This window comes from Balaenoptera acutorostrata, chromosome 7 (assembly GCF_949987535.1).
Source record: "Balaenoptera acutorostrata chromosome 7, mBalAcu1.1, whole genome shotgun sequence".
In the NCBI taxonomy this organism is placed as follows: Eukaryota; Metazoa; Chordata; class Mammalia; order Artiodactyla; family Balaenopteridae; genus Balaenoptera; species Balaenoptera acutorostrata.
In genome coordinates this window covers 52,716,615-52,741,451 of record NC_080070.1, presented here as the reverse complement: position 1 = coordinate 52,741,451, position 24,837 = coordinate 52,716,615, and the positions used below count along the sequence as shown (strand labels likewise).

At 41.1% G+C, this 24,837-nt stretch overlaps 1 protein-coding gene across 1 annotated transcript in view; it reads right to left on the bottom strand.

Moving 5' to 3' along the window:
* The window catches only part of GSDME (gasdermin E), a 67,375-nt gene extending 46,425 nt beyond the window's left edge, over positions 1–20,950 (bottom strand). The window contains 2 exon segments of the mRNA XM_007171497.2: positions 4,658–4,850; positions 20,740–20,950. Coding sequence (XP_007171559.2) covers positions 4,658–4,850; positions 20,740–20,950 — 404 coding nt within the window.
* Between the last annotated feature and the right edge of the window lie 3,887 nt (positions 20,951–24,837).

Sequence of the window (24,837 nt, the reverse complement as noted above, 5' to 3'; positions counted from 1 at the left end):
CCTGAAACTAACACAACATTGTAAATCAACTACACTCCAATACAAAATAAAAATTTTTTTAAAGATGGTGCCAGCACTGAATTGAGCGCAAAGGTAAACAGAATCATTTCAAACCATCTGCTGGGGGCTTCCCTGGTGGCGCAGTGGTTAAGAATCCGCCTGCCAATGCAGGGGACACGGGTTTGAGCTCTGGACTGGGAAGATCCCACATGCCACGGAGCAACTAAGCCCGAGCGCCACAACTACCGAGCCTGCACTCCAGAGCCTGCGAGCCACAACTACTGAGCCCACCGGCCACAACTACTGAAGCCCGTGCACCTAGAGTCCGTGCTCTGCAACAAGAGAAGCCACCGCAATGAGGAGCCCGTGCACCGCAACGAAGAGTAGCCCCTGCTCGCCGCAACTAGAGAAAGCCCACGTGCAGCAACAAACACCCAACGCAGCCAAAAATGAATAAATAAAATAAATAAATTTTAAAAAACACACATCTGCTGGCCACAGGGAAAGACATCAAGTAGAAAAGACCAGTTATAACTTTGCTGCATGGTTTTTTTTTTCCAGGAAAGAGATAGGCCCCCAAATCCCTCCCCTCAAAATACTCCTAAATAAAGAGTTGATGGCACATTGAAATTTTACTCAGGAGAGCTATTGCAGTAACTTTAGAGGTCAAATGTGGGCCATAACAAATAGGAGCATTTAAAATTTTTTCTTGTGTGTAAAACTTGTACAATTTGTAAATATTTAGATATAGTAAGACTTTGCGGGTGCAATTTTAAAATATTTTAAATAATTATGAAGGTTCATCATTGCCATACCATTGCTTGCATGATATATTAGTTTCACATAATTTATAAGTTCGAATTCTTAATGAAGAACCAAACTTCTAATTATCATGTATTCATAGAAAAATGTAATCTTTTCTTTACCACAATTTGCCTTACAATGCACCAAAGAATGAAAGTGCGATCTGCCTGTACCATAACACCACCCCCCTTAACCCCTAAACAGTCAGGAAAGCACAAAATGGCACGGTCTCTGGAAATCCGCTGGAACCAAGGCCCTGAACTCCAGGGGCAGGAACTGATGTGTGCGCTCGGAGTCCACTCGCTTCTACATTTAGCCCAGAGAAAACCCTCAAAGAGCCTCTAGGTCAACTGTTCCACCTATACCTGGCAGGGACAGAAGCGACCTACCATGTCTGCAGAAGTTATTCACCAGAAATAAACTGCATCAAACACTAGCAGATTAGAAGCAATAATCAGTGGCAGAGATGGGGAGGGTATGGCGGTTATACTTAAAGCACTGACAAATGGCAGCTGACCATGGAAGACAAGGTGGAAAAACTAAAGAGTTTATCTCAGAATCATACTGGATCTAAGGTATAAAACATGAACCTGAGTCATTATGGAAAGGTCTTAGCCCGTTTTCCATCAAGAATGTTTTTAAGATAAACATAGAGCTCTCATTCAAAGGGGTCACGGCCAGGCGTCTGGAAAGTTAAGTCCTGTGGTCCTATGGATTGCCTTCATGCTCGACAATGCTACGTAACTGTTATATATGAGCGCACCTGTTTTTTTCAAGGACAGATGAAGTTTGTTTTTGAGATGTGCACACATCTCACTGACAATAAAACAAATACTCTGAATGCCGAGGGCTAAAATAACTTGTATACAGATGACAACTTATCTAAATGACCTGAAATAAAAATGATGGCAGATAAGCCCTCGAGAAAGACAGTACTTAAGCATTACTAATCACCACTCCCAAGGCTACACATGTGTCAACCAGCCAGCCTTATCAATCTGATGATGTTGTGGGAGTCCAAAAACAGGCAGACCATGTAGACTGTAATTTATTATTCCAGCGTGAAGTAACAAGAATGTTAGTTTTACATGATCTCCATCCTATGGTCAAGTCTTCCTCCTCTTCTCTCCCCTGTTGCTCAACTTTACCTCTTAGCAACAAAACAAGGAAGCGGTGACTCTGTGATAAGATACCTCTTCCACTTCTAGACTTTAAATTTGTTCTTTACCATGTTCCTGGTGTTGCCCCTACCCCTCTTCCCCTACCCGGGCCATCCTTTCCCAATCACCTGTAGAAAGAACAGAACGTCTAAACTCTCCCCAAGTGATCTCATGCCCTAGTGTGGGCACCTCCAGGTGGGCAGACCAGCTATTCCCATGTGCTTGTTCAGGACAGTGCCTGGAACACTGTACACACCCTAGGTACCCTCACTGGGGACCCAGATTCATGCCTCTGCCTTTATATCTCCTGCTATAATTTTAACTACTTTTATCTCAGCCAATTCCTTTGCTTCACAGTCACTTCAAGAATCATGTAGAGGAAAGAACAGGAGTTTTGGAGCCAGAAAATCCTGGGATGAATCCCAGCTGCAGCACCCAAATTGAGCTCCGGGACTGAGAACAAGTCACTTCCTTCCCTGAGCCTTAAATCCTCAAACCTAAAAAGAGACAGCTGTGCAGAGTAAATGAGATGACGTCTATAAAGTGCCTGGCACACAGTAGGTACTCAGCAGATGCCTATCTCCTTCCCCTCCCTCTCTCCCTGTCCCCCCCTTATAACTGCTGGCCTTAGCATCTTTCTCTGAGACTACTTTTTCCCATCTCTACTCACTGACTTCTCCCCACATGCTTCCTATTGGCACTATCTTCTACACCTGAATCACGAGGAGTGTTTGAGAAACCTATAACGGGAAACGTGATTATAGAGCATTGCCAAACTGTGGTTTTTCAAATAGAAATAACAAGACTGCAGAAGAGGATTACGCTATAGAGGGCTGTCTAAAGACTGAGGCAACAGCCAGCCCTCCCGTCCCTCTTCGCCCTTATTTGCCAGACTTAGCAAATAAAAATATAAGACCCCCAATTAAATTTCATTTTCAGACAAACAACAAATACCTTTCCAGTGTTGTCGTAGAGAAGGAAAATGCCTCTCTAGCAAAGAAGAGCGGTAGAGAAAAGATAATTAAGGTCATGACTATCAGAGAAAGAGGTGGCAGTCCCTTCCACCTGGTGTCACCAGAGAGAGCTTAAAGTTCTCTGACCGAGAAAGGGAATTCCTGCCGGAGTCCTAACTCAGCAGAGTCCTGGAGTTCTAGAAAGTGCCAGGAGGCAACAGTCAAATAACAACCATGGTCTTTCAACTCCATTAAGCATCAGCTTAGTGGAGAGCTGAATGGGTTTTGAAGACTTCAGTTGCCCAAGCATCCTCAATATCTGTACGGAATCCACCCACCAAATGCTTGATACATGAGTTTTATGGTATTTTTTACTCATTAATTTTTAAACATTATTTTATTCAATGAGCAAACCTATTTTATATTTCATATAATCCTAAGAACACTGGAAAAGAGGAGATAAGCTACCTATACTTAACACAAGTGAGTTTTCTCTTAATTTATTTGGGTTGACATTTTCCATTTTAAAAGAAAAAGGGTGATAAAATTACACATGAAAATGCACCTACGTTACTCTACAAATGGAAATATCATCTCTTGTCAGGATTACTACAATAACCTCTCAATTGGACTCCCAGCTCCCACCCATCCAGTCTCTCCTCAGCCCAGCAGCCAGAAGGATCCTTCTAAAACATAAGTCAGATCCTGTCACTTCCCTTCTCAAAGTCTTCCAGTGGCTTCCCACCTCACTCCGAGGAAGAGTTAGTCTTTCCAGTGGCCAGCAAGGTCCTACAGGACCTGCTACCGTTCCTTTACCCCCTCTGACCTCACCTGTCCTTGCCCTATTTACTCAGCCCCAATCACACCACCTCTGCCTACAGCCTTCTTGCCCAGGACACTCCTATGCTCGCTCCCATCCCCAGCTTCAGGTCTTTGCTCTGATGCCATCTTCTCCAGGATGCTTTCTCTGGCCACCTTTTCAAATCATAGCCCCCATTCCTGGCATGTTCTATCCCCCTTCTCTGCTACATTTTTCTCCATTCCAGAGAGCACCATCAACCTACTATATATTTCACTTAGTTGCATGTTTTGTGTCTCTCCCCGCTAGAATATAGGGCAGAAATGTTGGCATTCTGTTCACTGCAGCATCCCCAGCATGTAGAACAGTATGTGGTACATCGTAGACACTCAGCAAAATTACTTCTGGAATGCTGAATAAACATAAGGTAAAAATAATGAGGTATTATCATTTCACTGGGGTAAAATGTATTTACTGAAATCTAAGCAATGAATAAACGTGGGGTTTTCTTTAAGACTTCAGAGTTAAAAACCAGCTCTTCCCCTGAAGCCCCACACCTGCTTTCTCCTTTTCCTAATCAGAAAATCATAAAGAGCCAGGGCAGAAGGGGGATTTTTCTACTTCTGATATTAATATTCAGAAATGTAGGACAGAGCGTTCTCACTGTTGGTATTTTATAAATCGTATGATTTCTTTAAAGTGCACATTTGTCTGAAGTAACATCCTGTTAAAATGCTTCCCAAGTCTCCCCTCTCAGGCTAAGAACAGTCAACGTCCAGACTAAAGGATGCACTGCTCATCAAGTCTCAGCACATGGACATTCGGTAGTGTTTGCTGATTGGCCAAGATCCCAACATCACCCTTTTAGCCAACGTCCCACAGAACGACCTTTAAACGAGAGACATGTCAAAGTCCAAAATGCCAAGCAGAATTCCCATTACCTCTCCCGGGCAACTCCAATGAGCCGCTGCAAGTCCAGCTCCTGCTTCCTCAGGCTTCCAAACGAGGACTGACTCTCCACGAGGCCTTTGCCACCAACGTTCAGCTTGACCTTCCCCAGTGCCATCTCCAGGGTCCCACTCACATGGTTTTCAAACTTGCCCTCGTACTTCACAAAGTCCGACTCCACGACCACTACAGTGAATGAGACATGCAGAGGAATCTAATGACAAAACGGCCACCTCTGTGCCTCTGGTCACCTAGCTTTCCAATCCTGCGGAAACCCGTGGGAAACACGAGGTCTGCACTCAGGATGGAAAGCCGGCGGCCGCGCTGTGTGTATGGGCAAAAGAACCTGGGTGCTAAGAGCGTGGCCTGCACTGGTGGCCAGGGACTCTCCTGGGCACTTTTTTGTTTTTTCATCTTTCAATTCCAATATACACACATATAGACAAGTGCACAAAAAGTATCTATAGGGTTTCCTGAATAATTTTAAAGCAAACATCTGTTTAACTACTATCCAGGTAAAGAAATAGGACATGTTAAATGTGTGCTTTTCCAGGATGAAGGAACTAGATGAGGATGACACCAAAGCACAGAGAAAATAGCAGCCCAGCACTCTGCCCACCCACCCAGGGAGTGGCCTGCCTGATTCAGTATCTGGCAGGTCAGGCGCCTGAACCTGTCCTTGGGCATCCTCCCTTCTCACTGGTGGCCTCAGAGAACACTCCCCTGGCCTTCATTACCATCTCCATTGAAACAGTTCTCCCCATATTTACCTGTTTATATCTGACCTCTACCCAGTCTTTCAGTTCCTTATCAAGCAATTTCTTATCTCTGTGTTCCTGATAAAGTCAGTGGGCATGCCCTTCCTCCCTGCTTCAAACACCACATTGGAACACACAAGCTCCAGACTCTCCATTCTTCCTTCCTGGCTTCCCAGACACTAAGAAAGATGCCACCACCCAGCTGGTGTCCCAGCTTCAATCAGCTCCCCTGGAAACTGCCACGCTCCTCATCTGGTCATACCAGGCGATTGCTATCAGATTACCTTCAGGATCTGCCCTTTTTTGTCTGAACACTAAAGATAAATATCTGATGATCTCAGACTTGAACTGCTAGCCTCCTCAGGTCTCCAGATTTCTACTGTTCTCATTTTTAAATGAACCAAATACTACCATAAAAATGGTGTCAGTCACCATCATTCAGGAAGGTTACATTGAGAGTCTCTTAGGAACTTCATACTTGGCCCTTTCCGTTTTCCTGACCCAAGGCTCTCCTGGGCTCCTGGCGGTACTTCATAAGGGATTCAAATCCAACTGGAGTCTGAAACGTTTCTTTCCATCCAGCCACTGCCCCCAACACCTGTATTTCTTTCACCCCAGGCAAGAAAACCTATACCTCAACCAGGGTTAATGAGAATTAATCACCATTCATTATCTGTGAAATTTACAAAGTAGAGAATCATCTCCATGAAAAATAAGAAGCTTATGAAAATGCCCCCGAGTCAAAGCCTTCTCCTAGTCACATCTTGAGAACACAAACACTCTGGGAAATGCTTTCTCGGAAGCAGCATATAGCAGCTGTTAAGAGCTCAAGATTTTATCACTAGTCTAATATTCCTAGCTGGGAGAACTTGGGTAACATCCATCACCCTGAACCTCAGGTTTGTCATATGTAATTTGGAGATAATTAATAATACCTACCTGATGGGTTCTACTGGAAGCTGATGTATGCAAAGCATGTAATACAGAGCCTGGCACATAGCAAGTGCTCAATCGATCCACTGGGTTTAGGCCAAAGCAACATCATTTCCTGATAAACAGGACAGTCCTAGATTGTATAAAGTACTACACAGACAGAAATTCTACCCTTACATCCCAGTTCCAGTCCCAATCAGGCTTATTACCACTCCTGAAAACTCTGACCCCAAAACTGGATCCCACAGCAGGTAAGGACAATCAAGACTGTCTGTGTACTGCAAAATGCCACACTAGACACACCTCCGAAACAGACGTCATTTGTGCACACGTCTGCATCGAGTTATCCACTGCTGCAGGTGGAAGGGAAAGTGAGGAAGCCAACAGGCCATCGGTAGGACAACCAAGTCACCACCCTCCAACCTCCGCACCCCTGGGCAACATAACACTCCAGTGTTGTTGCCAGGGGCAAGAATAACAAAGGTGAGGCATCATGAATCTGCTCAGAAGACAAAGTAGAGGGCACCTCTCATCACAGCCCTAACAGCAACAGGACACAGAACCAGGCGTGAGCTCTGGCCTCAGATGATGAGCATATGTGGGACTTCCTAATCTGCAGGGGCTGCAACTGGCCTGACCCATCTAACAACAGCTCTCAGGACACCACAAAAGAAGCACCTCAACAGCACAGAGCGGTGAAATTCCAATTACTCAGGGGTCCATGGACTGTTCTGTGAATTTTTTTTTTCTCTTGCCTTTCCTTATATTTAGTTATTACACTACTCAGTAAGAGTTCTACCAGACATCCAGGGGGAAAACATGACATAAAATTAATATCAATTCACTTGCTCATTGCTTGACAGCTCTGATAATGAGCCTGGCTGAAGAAAGTATTGGCTAGAATGCTGAGCTGGAAGAAAGTTCGGAGATTATTTTTCAACTCAAATTATCTCCTCTATCACTTTTCCCCTTTAAGGGAGATGCAATCACAAAATTAGAGAACTTTAGGGCTGAAAGAAGACTCAAACATCATCTAGTCCAATAATTAAGAGCTGATGGTGCTTTCATATATCACCATGTTCCAAAAAGTAGTGTAGGAATAAGTACCAAAAGTCCTGGAAAAGTTCCCAACCTCTGGTCCAGTAATTCTATCTTTAAGAATCTATGCCAACCTAATGTTCATAGCAGCATTATTTACAATTGCCAAGATATGGAAGCAACCTAGGTGTCCATCAACAGAAGAATGGATAAGGAAGATGTGGTATACACACACACACACACACACACACACACACACACACACACACACACACAATGGAATACTACACAGCCATAGAAAAGAATGAAATTTTGCCATTTGCAACAACATGGATGGACTTGGAGGGTATTATGCCAAGTGAAATAAATCAGAGAAAGACAAACACTGTATGTTATCACTAACATGTACAATCTAAAAAATAAAACAAACTAGTGAATATAATAAAAAAAAGAAACAGACTCACAGATATAGAGAACAAACTAGTGGTTACCAAAGGGGAGAGGGAAGTGGGGGAGAGGTAAGATGGGGGTAGAGGATTAAGAAGTACAAACTGCTATATATAAAGTAAATAAGCTATAAGAATATATTACACAGCACAGGGAATATAGCCAATATTATCTAATAACTATAAATGGAGTATAATCTATAACAATTTTGCATCACTATATTGTACACCTGAAACTAATATAATACTGTGAATCAACTATATCTCAATAAGAAAAAAGGGAGACCTTCAAGATGTCAGAGGAGTAAGACATGGAGATCACCTTCCTCCCCACAAATACATCAAAAATACATCTACATGTAGAACAACTCCTACAGAACACCTACTGAGCGCCAGCAGAAGACCTCAGACCTCCCAAAAGGCAAGAAAATCCCCACGTACCTGGGTAGGGCAAAAGAAAAAAAGGAAAAACAGAGACAAAAGAATAGGGACACGACCCGCACCTCTGGAAGGGAGCTGTGAAGGAGGAAAGGTTTCCACACACTAGGAAGCCCCTTCACTGGCAGGGACGAGGGGTGGGCAGGGGGAACTTTCAGAGCCACAGAGCAGAGCACAGCAATAGGGGTGCGGAGGGCAAAGCGGAGAGATTCCCGCACAGAGGATTGGTGCTGACCAGCACCCACCAGCCTGAGAGGCTTGTCTGCTTACCCACCAGGGCAGGTGGGGGCTGGGAGCTGAGGCTTGGGCTTTGGAGGTCAGACCCCAGGGAGAGGACTGGGGTTGGCTGCGTGAAGACAGCCTGAAGGGGGCTAGTGCGCCACAGCTAGCCAGGAGGGAATCCAGGAAAAAGTCTGGACCTGCCAGAGAGGCAAGATCTTTGTTTCAGGATGCATGAGGAGAGGGGATCCCTTCCCAGTGTGCCCACAGAAGGCAGAGCACCGCCTGAAAGAGCTCCAGAGACAGGCGCAAGCCACGACTATCAGCTTGTACCCCAGAGACGGGCATAAACTGCTAACGCTGCTGCCGCTGCCACCAAGAATTCTGTGTGCAAGCGCAGCTCACTATCTACACCCCCCAGGAGCCTGTGCAGCCCACCACTGCCAGGGTCCCATGATCCAGGGACAACTTCCCCGGAAGAACACGCGGCACGCCTCAGGCTGTTGCAATGTCATGCCGGCCTCTGCCGCTTCAGGCTCACCTCGCATTCCAATTATGACGACCGAACCCCTCCCTCCTCCAGCCTGAGTGAGCAAGAGAGCCCTAATCAGCTGCTGCTTTAATCCCCTTCTGTAAGGGTGAGTAACAGACTCCTGAGGGTGACCTACACGCAGAAGCGGGGCCAAAACCAACGCTGAACCCCAGGAGCTGTGAGAACAGAGAAAGGGAAATTTCTCCATGCAGACTCAAGAGCAGCACATTAAATCCCCACAATCAACTTGATACACCCTGCATCTGAAGAATACCTGAATAGAAACGAATGTTCCCAAAACTGAGGCAGTGGACTTTGGGAGCAACCCTACACTTGGGGTTTGCTCTCTGCATCGGATTTGTTTTTGGTTTTATGTTTATCTTAGTTTACTATTTAGTGCTTATTATAATTGGTGGATTTATTTATTGGTTTGGTTGCTCTCTTCCTTTTTTTTTTAAATATATATTTTTTCTCCTTGTTCTCTTTTTGTGAGTGTGTATGTATATGCTTCTTTGTGTGATTTTGTCTGTATAGGTTTGCTTTTATCATTTGTCCTAGGATTCTGTCTGTTTTTTTTTTAATAGTTTTTTTTTTAAGTATTTGTTTTATTTATTTATTTATTTATGGCTGTGTTGGGTCTTCATTTCTGTGCGAGGGCTTTCTTTAGTTGTGTCAAGTGGGGGCCACTCTTCATCGCGGTGCGCAGGTCTCTCATTATTGCAGCCTCTCTTGTTGCAGAGCACAGGCTCCAGATGCACAGGCTCAGTAATTGTGGCTCACGGGCCCAGCTGCTCCGCGGCACGTGGGATCTTCCCAGACCAGGGCTCGAACCCGTGTCCCCTGCATTGGCAGGCAGATTCTCAACCACTGCGCCACCAGGGAAGCCCTCTGTCCGTTTTTTTGTTTTTGTTTTTTTGTTTTTTTTTTTTCTTTCTTCCTTTTCTTCTGAGCTGTGTGGCTAACAGGGTCTTGGTGCTCCAGCCAGATGTTGGGCCTGAGCCTCCAAGGTGGGAGGGCCGAGTCCAGGACACTGGACCACCAGAAACCTCCTGGCCACACATCAATCGGCAAGAGCTCTCCCAGAGATCTCCAACTCAACACTAAGACCCAGCTCACCCAACAGCCAGCAAGCTCCAGTGCTGGATGCCCCATGCCAAACAACTAGCAAGACAGGAACACAACCCCACCCATTAGCAGAGAGGCTGCCTAAAATCATACTAAATTCACAGACACTCCAAAACACACCACTGGATGCAGCCCTGCCCACCAGAAGAACAAGATCCAGCCCCACCCACCAGAACACAGGCACCACTCCCCTGCACCAGGAAGCCTACACAAGCCACTGAACCAACCTCACCCTGTGGGGGCAGACAACAAAAACAACGGGAACTACAAACCTGCAGCCTACGAAAAGGAGACCCCAAGCACAGTAAGTTAAACAAAATGAGAAAACACAGAAATATGCAGCAGATAAAGGAGCAAGGTAAAAACCCACCAGACAAAACAAATGAAGAGGAACTACGCAGTCTACCTGAAAAAGAATTCAGAGTAATGTTAGTAAATATGATCCAAGATCTTGGAAATAGAATGTAGAAGATAAAAGAAACGTTTAACAAAAACCGAGAAGAACTAAAGAGCAAACAAACAGTGATGAACAACACAATAAATGAAATTAAAAATTCTCCAGAAGGAATCAATAGCAGAATAACTGAGGGAGAAGAATGGATAAGTGACCTGGACATAAAATAGTGGAAATAACTGCCTCAGAGCAGAAAAAAGAAAAAAGAATGAAAAGAATGGAGGACAGCCTCAGAGACCTCTGGGACAACATGAAACGCACCAACATTCGAATTATAGGGGTCCCAGAAGAAGAAGAGAAAAAGAAAGGGACTGAGAAAATATTTGAAGAGATTATACTTGAAAACTTCCCTAACATGGGAAAGGAAATAGTCAAGTTCAGGAAGTGCAGAGAGCCCCATACAGGATAAGTCAAAGGAGAAACAGGCCAAGACATGTATTAATCAAACTATCAAAAATTAAATTCAAAGACAAAATATTTAAAGCAGCATGGGAAAAGCAACAAATAAAATACAAGGGAATCCCCATAAGGTTAACATCTGATCTTTCAGCAGAAACTCTGCAAGCCAGAAGGGAGTGGCAGGACATATTTCAACTGATGAAAGGGAAAAACCTACAACCAAGATTACCCAGCAATGATCTCATTCACATTCAGTGGAGAAATTAAAACCTTTATAGACAAGCAAAAGCTAAGAGAATTCAGCACCACCAAACCAGCTTTACAACAAATGCTAAAGGAACTTCTCTAGGCAGGAAACACAAAAGAAGAAAAAGACATACAGTAACAAACCCAAAACAATTAAGAAAATGGTAAGAGGAACATGCATATTGATAATTGCCTTATATGTCAATGGATTAAATGCTCCAACCAAAAGACACAGACTTGCTGAATGGATACAAAAACAAGACCCATCTATATGCTGTCTACAAGAGACCCACTTCAGACCTATGGACACATACAGACTGAAAGTGAGGGGATGGAAAAAGATATTCCATGCAATGGAAATCAAAAGAAAGCTGGAGTAGCAATACTCATATCAGATAAGGTAGACTTTAACATAAAGAATGTTAAAACAGACAAGGAAGGACACTACATAATGATCAAAGGATCAATTCAAGAAGAAGACATAACAATTATAACTAGACATGCACCCAACATAGGAGCACCTCAATACACAAGGCAACTGCTAACAGCTATAAAAGAGGAAATCGACAGTAACACAATAATAGTGGGGGACTTTAACACCTCACTTACACCAAAGGACAGATCATCCAAGGAGAAAATTAATAAGGAAACACAAGCTTTAAATGACAAAATAGACCAGATAGATTTAATTGATATTTATAGAACATTCAAACCAAAAACAGCAGATTATACTTTCTTCTCAAGTGTGCACGGAACATTCTCCAGGATAGATCATACCTTGGGTCACACATCAAGCCTCAGTAAATGTAAGAAAATTGAAATCATATCAAGCATCTTTTCTGACCAAGAGATATCAATTACAGGGAAAAAAACGTAAAAAGCACAAACACATGGAGGCTAAACAATACGTTACTAAATAACCAAGAGATCACTGAAGAAATCAAAGAGGAAATCAAAAAATACCTAGAGGCAAATGACAATGAAAACACGACGATCCAAAACCTATGGGATGCAGCAAAAGCAGTTCTAAGAGGGAAGTTTATAGCTATACAAGCCTACCTCAAGAAACAAGAAACATCTCAAACAGTCTAACCTTACACCTAAAGGAACTAGAGAAAGAAAAAGAAACAAAACCCACAGTTAGCATAAGGAAAGAAATCATAAAGATCAGAGCAGAAATAAACGAAATAGAAACAAAGAAAACAATAGCAAAGATCAATAAAACTAAAAGCTGGTTTTTTGAGAACATAAACAAAATTGATAAACCATTAGCCAGACTCATCAAGAAAAAGAGGGAGAGGACTCAAATCAATAAAATTAGAAATGAAAAAGGAGAAGTTACAACAGACACCGCAGAAATACAAAGCATCCTAAGAGACTACTACAAGCAACTCTATGCCAATAAAATGGACAACCTGGAAGAAATGGACAAATTCGTAGAAAGATATAACTTTCCAAGACTGAAGCAGGAAGAAATAGAAAATATAAACAGATCAATCACAAGTAATAAAATGGAAACTGTGATTAAAAATATTCCAACAAACAAAAGTCCAGGACCAGATGGCTTTACAGGTGAATTCTATCAAACATTTAGAGAAGAGCTAACACCCATCCTCCTGAAACTCTTCCAAAAAACTGCAGAGGAAGGAACACTCCCAAACTCATTCTATGAGGCCGACATCACCCTGATACCAAAACCAGACAAAGATACTACAAAAAAAGAAAATTACAAACCAATATCACTGATGAATATAGATGCAAAAATCCTCAACAAAATACTAGCAAACAGAATCCAGCAACACATTAAAAGGATCATACACCATGATCAAGTGGGATTTATCCCAGGGATGCAAGGATTCTTCAATATACGCAAATCAATCAATGTGATACACCATATTAACAAATTGAAGAATAAAAACCATATGATCATCTCAATAGATGCAGAAAAAGGTTATGACAAAATTCAACACCCATTTATGATAAAAACTCTCCAGAAAGTGGGCATAGAGGGAACCTGCCTCAACATAATAAAGGCCATATATGACAAACCCACAGCAAACATCATTCTTAATGGTGAAAAACTGAAAGCATTTCCTCTAAGATCATGAACGAGACAAGGATGTCCACTCTCACCACTATTATTCCACATAGATTTGGAAGACCTAGCCACAGCACTCAGAGAAGAAAAAGAAATAAAAGGAATACAAATTGGAAAAGAAGAAGCAAAGCTGTCACTGTTGGCAGATGACATGATACTATACATAGAGGATCCTAAAGATGCCACTAGGAAACTACTAGACCTAATCAATGAGTTTGGTAAAGTTGCAGGATACAAAATAAATGCACAGAAATCTCTTGCATTCCTATACATTAATGATGAAAAATCTGAAAAAGAAATTATGGAAACACTCCCATTTACCACTGCAAGAAAAAGAATAAAATACCTAAGAATAAACCTACCTAGGGAGACAAAAGACCTGTATGCAGAAAACTATAAGACACTGATGAAAGAAATGAAAGATGATACCAACAGATGGAGAGATATACCATGTTCTTGGATTGGAAGAATCAACATTGTGAAAATGACTATACTACCCAAAGCAATCTACAGATTCAATGCAATCCCTATCAAATTACCAATGGCATTTTTTACGGAACTAGAATAAATCATCTCAAAATTTGTGTGGAGACACAAAAGACCCCGAATAGCCAAAGCAGTCTTGAGGGAAAAAAACAGAGCTGGAGGAATCAGACTCTCTGACTTCAGACTATAGTACAAAGCTACAGTAATCAAGACAATATGGTACTGGCACAAAAACAGAAACACAGATCAATGGAACAAGACAGAAAGCCCAGAGATAAACCCACGTACCTATGGTCAACTACTCTATGACAAAGGAGGCAAAGATATACAATGGAGAAAAGACAGTCTCTTCAATAAGTGGTGCTGGGAAAACTGGACAGCTACATGTAAAAGAATGAAATTAGAATACTCCCTAACACCATACACAAAAATAAACTCAAAATGGATTAGACTACTGAAGCCCGTGCACCCTAGAGCCCGTGCTCCACAATAAGAGAAGCCACCGCAATGAGAAGCCTGCGCACCGCAACGAAAAGTAGCCCCTGCTCACCGCAACTAGAGAAAGCCCACGCGCAGCAATGAAGACCCAACACAGCCAAAAATAAAATAAAATAAAAAATAAAATTAAAAAAAAAATGGATTAGAGACCTAAATGTAAGACGGGCACTATAAAACTCTTAGAGCAAAACATAGGAAGAACACTCTTTGACATAAATCACAGCAAGATCTTTTTTGATCCACCTCCTAGAGTAATGGAAATAAAAACAAAAATAAACAAATGGGACCTGATGAAACTTCAAAGCTTTTGCATAGCAAAGGAAACCATAAACAAGACGAAAAGACAACCCTCAGAATGCGAGAAAATATTCGCATACGAATCAACGGACAAAGGATTAATCTCCAAAATATATAAACAGCTCATGCAGCTCAATTTTAAAGAAACAAACAACCCAATCCAAAAATGGGCAGAAGACCTAAATAGACATTTCTCCAAAGAAGACATACAGATGGCCAAGAAGCACATGAAAAGCTGCTCAACATCACTAATTATTAGAGAAATGCAAATCAAAACTACAATGAGGTATCACCTCACACCAGTTAGAATGGGCATCATCAGAAAATCTACAAACAACAAATGCTGGAGAGGGTGTGAAGAAAAGGGAACCCTCTTGCACTGTTGGTGGGAATGTAAATTGATACACCCACTATGTAGAACAGTATGGAGGTTCCTTAAAAAACTAAAAATAGAACTACCATATGATCCAGCAATCCCACTACTGGGCATATACCCAGAGAAAACCATAATTCAAAAATATACATGCACCCCAATGTTCATTGCAGCACTATTTAACAATAACCAGGTCATGGAAGCAACTTAAATGCCCATCAACAGATGAATAGATAAAGAAGATGTGGTACATATATACAATGGAATATTACTCAGCCATAAAAAGGAACGAAATTGAGTCATTTGTTGAGACGTGGATGGATCTAGAGACTGTCATACAGAGTGAAGTAATCAGAAAGAGAAAAACAAATATCGTATATTAATGCATGTATGTGGAACCTAGAAAAATGGTACAGATGAACCAGTTTGCAGGGTAGAAGTTGAGACACAGATGTAGAGAAAAAACGTATGGACACCAAGGGGGGAAAACCGCGGTGGGGTGGTGATGGTGGTGTGCTGAATTGAGTGATTGGGATTGTCGTGTATACACTGATGGGTATAAAATTGATGACTAATAAAAACATGCAGTATAAAACAACAAACAAACAAACAAAAAACAACTAAACTTTCTTTGGGTTATTTGTATGGAAATATGTTAATATCAATGTTTCAGACATTACATGAAATTTCTAAAAATCTTATATGTTCTGGTATGATGTTATAAGTCATAATTCTAGTTATTACTTTAAAATGTATATCTCAGAAATAACTAAATTTCCTTGTCAACTGCATTATTATGAACTTTCCTCAAATCTTTACCTGTGGTCATTTTTAAGTCTTTTGTCATTTACAGACAGTTCTGGGTGTACTCTGATGCTTTCGCAAAAATGTTCCTATAAAAGGGTTTCATCTTCAAGGAATTCATGGAGAAGACTCTGACAAGTACAGGTTTCTGGTAACTGACTATACTGCTGAACTGAATGAATAAGCATTTTCAGAACTCTAATGGAAAACTGATGAATTCATAAAAGTGCTAACAAAAGATCAAGATGAAAAAAAAATTAATTACATGGGACTGAGTGAACTAATGAGGATGATTATAATTTTTGTGACTTTCTGTTTGAATTAAAAAAAAAATCCCACAAGGACTCAGAGGCAAAAAATATACAAATCAATTTTCACTGCAAAGGAGCTGTTACAGTGGAGGATTACTGGACTGAATGTCAATATTATGACATAGTATGAGTGTGTTTCATGTTTGGTAATTGCAATCATTGTTGCTTTTGTTGTGGTCATCCATTTACAATGCTTGGTGTCAGTTTATTTATCTCTTGTAAAAATAAAATACAGTGTGTGTGTGTGAGTTGTGGGAAAAAAAGAAAAGAAGAAAGAAAATATCTTTGTTATTGCATATTTTTCCTACTGATTAAATTTAGAATGAGATTAAAAAAAAAAGAAATTGAAACTGTGATTAAAAATCTTCCAACAAACAGAAGTCCAGACCTAGATGGCTTGACAGGTGAATTCTATCAAACATTTAGAGAAGAGCTAACACCCATCCTTCTCAAACTCTTCCAAAAAATTGCAGACAAAGGAAAACTCCCAAACTCATTCTATGAGGCCACCATCACCCTGATACCAAAACCAGACAAAGATACTACAAAAAAAGAAAATTACAGACCAATATCACTGACGAATATAGATTCAAAAATCCTCAACAAAATACTAGCAAACAGAATTCAACAACACATTAAAAGGACCATACACTATGATCAAGTGGGATTTATCCAGGGATGCAAGGATTCTTCAATATATGCAAATCAATCAATGTGATACACCATATCAACAAATTGAAGAATAAAAACCATATGATCATCTCAATAGATGCAGAAAAAGGTTATGACAAAATTCAACACCCATTTATGATAAAAACTCTCCAGAAAGTGGGCATAGAGGGAACCTACCTCAACATAATAAAGGCTATATACGACAAACCCACAGCAAACATCATTCTCAACAGGTGAAAAACTGAAAGCATTTCCTCTAAGATCATGAACAAGACAAGGATGTCCACTCTCACCACTATTATGCAACAGAGTTTTGGAAGTCCTAGCCATGGCAATCAGAGAAGAAAAAGAAATAAAAGGAATACAAATTGGAAAAGAAGAAGTAAAACTGTCACTGTTTGCAGATGACATGATACTATACATAGAGAATCCTAAAGATGCTAACAGAAAACTACTAGACCTAATCAATGAATTTGGTAAAGTACTAGGATACAAAATTAATGCACAGAAATCTCTTGCATTCCTATACAGTAATGATGAAAAATCTGAAAGTGAAATTAAGGAAACACTCCCATTTACTACTGCAACAAAAAGAATAAAATATCTAGGAATAAAACTACCTAGGGAGACAAAAGACCTGTATGCAGAAAAGTATAAGACACTGATGAAAGAAATGAAAGATGATACCAACAGATGGAGAGATATACCATGTTCTTGGATTGGAAGAATCAACATTGTGAAAATGACTATACTACCCAAAGCAATCTACAGATTCAGTGCAATCCCTATCAAGCTACCAATGGCATTTCTCACAGAACTAGAACAGAAAGTTTTATGATTTGTATGGAAACCAAAAGACCCCGAATAGCCAAAGATATCTTGAGAAAGAAAAATGGAGCTAGAGGAATCAGGCTCCCTGACTTCAGAGTATACTACAGAGCTACAGTAATCAAGAGAGTATGGTTCTGGCACAAAAACAGAAATATAGATCAATGGAACAGGATAGAAAGCCCAGAGATAAACCCACGCACATATGGTCACCTTACCTTTGACAAAGGAGGCAAGAGTATACAATGGATAAAAGACAGCCTCTTCAATAAATAGTGCTGGGAAAACTGGACAGCTACACGTAAAAGAATGAAATTAGAACACTCCCTAACACCATACACAAAAATAAACTCAAAATGGATTAAAGACCTAAATGTAAGGCCAGACACTATCAAACTCTTAGAGGAAAACACAGGCAGAACACTCTATGACATAAATCACAGCAAGATCCTTTTTGACCCACCTCCTAGAGAAATGGAAATAAAAACAAAAATAAACAAATGGGACCTAATGAAACTTAAAACCTCTTGCACAACAAAGGGAAACATAAACAAGATGAAAAGACAACCCTCATAATGGGAGAAAATATTTGCAAATGAAGCAACGTACAAAGGATTAATCTCCAAAATATACAAGCAGCTCATGCAGCTCAATATCAAAAAAACAAACAACCCAATCCAAAAATGGGCAGAAGACCTAAAGAGACATTTCTCCAAGGAAGATATACAGATTGCCAACAAACACATGAAAGGATGCTCAACATCACTAATCATTAGAGAAATGCAAATCAAAACCACAATGAGGTATCACCTCACACCAGTCAGAATGGCCATCATCAAAAAATCTACAAACACGGGACTTCCCTGGCAGCAAAGTGGTTAAAAATCCACCTGCCAATGCAGGCAACATGGGTTAGAGCCCTCGTCCAGGAAGATCCCACATGCCACGGAGGAACTAAGCCCATGTGCCACAACTACTGAGCCTGCGCTCTAGAGCCCTAGAGCCACAACTACTGAGCCCACGTGCCACAACTACTGAAGCCCATGTGCCTAGAGCCTGTGCTCTGCAAAAAGAGAAGCCACCGCAATGAGCAGCCCGCACACCGCAATGAAGAGTAGCCCCCCCTCGCCGCAACTAGAGAAAAGCCCGCGCACAGCAACGAAGACCCAACACAGCCATAAATAAATAAATAAATAAATAATAAAAATAAAACACTTCCAATCTAAAAAAAATAAAAATCTACAAACAATAAATGCTGGAGAGGGTGTGGAGAAAAGGGAACCCTCTTGCACTGTTGGTAGGAATGTAAATTGATACAGCCACTATGGAGAACAGTATGGAGGTTCCTTACAAAACTAAAAATAGAACTACCATATGACCCAGCAATCCCACTACTGGGCATATACCCTGAGAAAACCATAATTCAAAAAGAGACATGTACCACAATGTTCACTGCAGCACTAGTTACAATAGCCGGGACATGGAAGCAACCTAAGTGTCCACTGACAGATGAATGGATAAAGAAGATGTGGCGCATACATACAACGGAATATTACTCAGCCATAAAAAGAAACGAAACTGAGCTGTTTGTAGTGAGGTGGACAGACCTAGAGTCTGTCATACAGAGTGAAGTCAGAAAGAGAAAAACAAATACCATATGCTAACACATATATATGGAATCTAAAAAAAAAAAAAATGGTTCTGATGAACCTAGAGGCAGGACAGGAATAAAGACACAGACCTAGAGAATGGACTTGAGGACACGGGGAGGGAGAAGGGTAAGCTGTGACAAAGTGAGAGAGTGGCATGGACATATATACACTACCAAATGTAAAATAGATAGCTAGTGGGAAGCAGCCGCATAGCACAGGGAGATCAGCTCGGTGCTTTGTGACCACCTATAGGGGTGGGATGGGGGGGTGGGATAGGGAGGGTGGGAGGGAGATGCCAAGACAGAGGGGATATGGGGATATATGTATACACATAGCTGATTCACTTTGTTATACAGCAGAAACTAACACAACATTGTAAAGCAATTATATTCCAATAAAGACGTTAAAAAAAATAAGAAACAAAATTTTAATTAAAAAAAGAATCTATGCTAAAGCAATTGCTTAAAGGAAAAACAAAAACAACAACAAAAATTCAGATAACAATATTCATTGCAGCCTTATTTATGAAGCAGTAAATTGGACTGGTTAAGCAAATTAGGGTGCATACACACTGTTGAAAACAGTACTAAGAAATATTTAAACCCATGAAGGAAAACATATAAGGTTAAATAAAAAATAAATGAGGAGTATATAAAAATTATATGTAGTATGTTTCCAATTTTGTTTTTAAAAAATTAGATGCAGAGAAAGAAAAGATACAATCCAAGTGTTAATGGGAATTAACACTTGATGGAGGAATTTTTGTTGATTTGTTTTCTTGCCTTTCTATATTTTATAAATACTCCTCTGTAATAATGAGTCAAACCCCCCATTTTTGATGTTTAATGTTTCAAGCCCACCACCCCCTCTTTCCTTTCTGTTACACATCTGGGCAATAGGGTAAGAAACCCCAGGTGCTCCCTCCATTGGCACCGGCAGGAAATTGAAACCTTGTAAGCCCCAGCCTACATGCAGAACCCTCACCACACCTCCTATTCACTAGAGAAACTGAGCCCATCTCTTATCCCCTCCTTCTCTCTAGCTATTTTTGGACCAGCCTTGGGAACCTGCCATGCTGTCCCCAGAAAAGCTTCATTTTGTGAGTAATAAAACTTTTCACACCCTCCTGATGGGTATGTGGCATCATCAACCTCAACACCAAACCAAATTTGGGGAGGTAGAACCAGCCCACTTATGCTGAGGGGCCACAACACCTACAAACGAGCATGCTGTACTTTTATACCAAAACTGCAATATTATTTCTTAAATATTAAGCTATTAACTTTTCATGTCAGGCCTGCAGAATTTTCTCATTTTACAAAAGGATATGTTTTTAAAACAGTAGGCAAAGAAACAGGAGAATTGCTTATAAGGTATCGCCTTAGAATCACTCAAGACAACATGTGTCTAAAAGAAGAATCATCTCCTGTTCTGGAACTAGTTGTAGAATATAACCAAAGAAACATACCTGGACTCAGAAACTGGTCTTCTGTGAGTACATCTCCCAGGGTGACAGATAAAAACTGGTACTTGGGTCTCTGCCAGCACCACAATCTCTTTTTTTTGGTCACCAGACTTAGAAGTTGTAATTTATCAGAGTCATTCAAGTTTGATACAGCGATCAGGTGACCTCCAGCATCAACTTCTCTAAGAAAATTCCTTGTTGCTTTGGCAAACATTTTGAGAGCTCCAGATTACCTGAAAAAAATATATATAGGAAGTTGTTATTTCATGACTTTTTTCTAAAATTACCTTATTTCTCCCTAGTATCAATCAGTATACATGAAAAGAATACCTTCTCCTTAGAGAAGCCTCTAGTTTGAGTTCCGTTGATGTCTAAAAAATCAAATTGAAATACTGAAAGGGAATATGTATATAAATCAGGATAGGCTAGGTTATGCCTCCAAATCTCGGTGGCTTATAACCAGTAAGGTTTATTTAGTGCTCACACCACACGTCCAATACGGGAGGACACGAAGGCTTTGCTCCTCGTAGTCATTCAGGGATCCAGGCTGAAGGGGCAGCCGCCGTCCTGAATATCATGTCATCAGCCAACAGGAAAGAGAGTTCTGAAAAGCCTCACACCAGCAATTAAATGCTGTGGCCCAAAACTGACACACGTCACGTCCACTCACAATTTGTCAGAACTAGGCAGATGGCCTCAGCCAACCACAATGGTCAGGAAATACAATCCTACCAAGTATTTGGAAGGCAGAGACCTGGGAATATCTGTTGAACAGCATACTGACTACCCCAATTTGTATCTTACTTATGACCACTTCTTTGAAGGGTCAAATGTGCTTTTCCTCTACACTGTGTGATGTCCCCTTGTTCATAAATGGGAAGTGACTAGCTATTACTTTTAACCCCAGAATTGAAAGCCCAGTCACTCTTCAGCCGGAGGGAAAAAAAAAAGAAAGAGACATGTTGGAAGATATAAAAGTACTATATTCAGTGGAAGATGTATATACTATTCAATAAATGGTGTTAGAACAACTGGCTAAACATCTGGAAAAAAATAAAGTCAGATCCCTAACTCATGCCATACACAAGAGCAAATCCTCAATGGATTAGAGTGTTTTTAAGGAAAAATGAAACCATAAAGGTACTAGAAAAAAATACAGCAAATATTTGTACAATTGTAGGATGAGAAAGGCCTTTAGGAAGACAAATGGCAAACTGAGAAAATACTTATAAAACAAAGAACCAGAGTATTTAACATATACAAAAAACCTTTAGAAAACCACATCAAGTTTTAAAAATACTGTAGTAGATACATGGGCAAAGGTTATAAACAATTCACAATATATAAACTGCTCATAGCTGTACATATGCATATGAATATATACATATGTGCACACACACACATAATCATTATTACTCAAAAAAAGCACAAATTGAAAGACTTTTTTAAAACTATCCCTAGGCAACGGTTAAAATGTCTAATGCACAAGAACTGTGTTTTATTTATATTTGTACCCTGGTGTCTGGCAGTCACACAGATAACAAAATCATAGAATTTAAGAGCTGAGATAATCTTAGATGTTAATTAGTTCAACCCACTTTTCTTTACCATGAATCTTCTCAAGGGCATTAAAAAAATTGTTTTACTATCACTAGTTCTTCTCTAAAGTACCTTTTCTTATATTATTGTATAGCCAACTAACCCTGTTCTTATATCAGAGCACTCATTTATCCATTTATCAAAATATTTATTGAATCGGTGTACAAGGCAAGATTTGGGACCAGCAAGGTCGTGAGGTCCAGGAGACATGGTTTTGTGTAGATATGCCCATCACCAATTCTTTGACAGACCGAGAGTTGCTTTGCAAGCTCTGGGACTGGTTCCTGCACTGGACTGCCAGGTTCTAGAGAGGGGAAGCGCAAAGGATAAGGATGAAGAAGCCTCAGTCCTGGTCCTGAAGGCCTGTGCCTCCTCTGGGGGACCAGGGCAGCAGGAGCCGCTGGAGGGGTTATATAGGGAGCAGTGTGATCAGAGCGGTCACTTAGAAAGATCTTCTGGAAGCCAAATAGGAAACCAGCTGGAAGGGAACAATTAGACAACACACAGTGATGCTGAACTATGTCGGTGGTGTAAGGGTAGGAAAGATGCTGCTTTGGTGGTTTCCCCAGAAGTCTGGTTGGATGTGAGGGTGCTGATGAAAGAGAGGAGACTCCCCAGCTTGGCCTGCAGCTAGCTCAGGCCTGGGTCGGCTGATGAGATGGAGACGCCAGCTACCAAGAGAGGGATCCAGAAGGAAGCAGACTGCTGGGGACAGTAAGACAGTAACTGCTGAAGAGTGCATCTAGGATAAGGTGTAAGGTTTATTTTGTCAAACACAAGGAAAGAACTTTTAACAAAATAAGGTCTCCCCAACGACCTGGGGGATTTCACCCTGCTTGTACAAGAGAAGAACCACAGCAGAACCTGCCTCAGCTCACCATGGTTATCAGGATCTCCATTTTTATGGTTTTTATTCTTTCCTGGGACAACCTGGAAGGGAGTTCACTAACTTGCCTTCAGATTAAACAGGTTTCTGAAGAAGCCAAATCAGGCTTGCCATTAAAAAATAATAAAATAACAAAACCCGGGCTTCCCTGGTGGCACAGTGGTTGAGAATCTGCCTGCCAATGCAGGGGACACGGGTTCGAGCCCTGGTCTGGGAAGATCCCACATGCCGCAGGGCAACTGGGCCCGTGAGCCACAATTGCTGAGCCTGCGCATCTGGAGCCTGTGCTCCGCAACAAGAGAGGCCGTGACAGTGAGAGGCCTGCGCACCGCGATGAAGAGTGGCCCCCGCTCGCCACAACTGGAGAAAGCCCTCGCACAGAAACGAAGACCCAACACAGCCAAAAATAAATAAATTTAAAAAAATAAAAAAATAACAAAACCCAAACCCATCTGCTATGGGCAACAAAGCCTTAGTAATGACACCAATCCTTCCCAGAGGGATTAGAGGATGAAGAAAGGGAACTCCTAAATTAATTTTTAGTTTTCTTTTTCAATCTAGCATCAAATACAGCCTCTTGACATGTAGGCTGCTTTAAAAAGAGTTAATGGACGTGGCTATTGCTTTGGAGGTTTTTATAAGAATCAGGCTTATTCAATCAAGGAACTCAGAATATTCTCCTTGTGAAGGTAAAGTTAGAGGCTTTTTTTTTTTAATTACTATGTTTGAATACACAGTACCTTTACATGGCTCTAATATCTAAACTATGGAAAAAGATATACACTGAGAAATTCCATTCCTACCCAGGTCCCATCTACCTTTTCACCCCTCTCCCCTTCAGGTATATCACCTTCATGTTTCTTTATACAAATATAAGTAAAAAGGAGTGTACACACTTTTCTGCATCTTACTTTCTGTCATGTGGCAATATATCCTGGAGATCTTTCCATGGTTAGAACCTTCTGCGTAATACAGCTTCATAGTACCCCTTCACATGGATGTACCATTGCTTATAACCTGTCCAGTATTGCTGATCACTTGGGTAATTTCTAAATTTTTATTATTATAAAAATGCCACATTAAATACTCCTGAATGTATGTCTTCTTCCTACATGGGCAAGAGTATCCGAAGGGAGATTTCTAGAAGAGGGATTGCTAGACCAATGGGTAAATGCATCTATAATTTACAGGTTGTACCATTTGCAGTCTCACCAATAAGGTATGAAAGTATCAGTCTCAGCAACAGAGTATGGTATCAATCTTTTGTATTTTTTTTCACTCTCGTAGGTGAGAAATGGTATCTCAGTGTAGTGTTCTGTTTTTTTGGTGGGGTCGTGTAGATCAGTTGCCAATATCTTTTGTTTTCTTTTTTAATTAATTAATTATTTATTTTTGGCTGCATTGGGTCTTCGTTGCTGTGTGTGGGCTCTCTCTAGTTGCGGCGAGCGGGGGCTACTCTTTGTTGCAGTGCGTGGACATCTCGTTGCGGTGGCTTCTCTTGTTGCGGAGCATGGGCTCTAGGCACACGGGCTTCAGTAGTTGTGGCGAGCGGGCTCAGTAGTTGTGGTGCGCGGGCTCAGTAGTTGTGGCTCGCGGGCTCTAGAGCACAGGCTCAG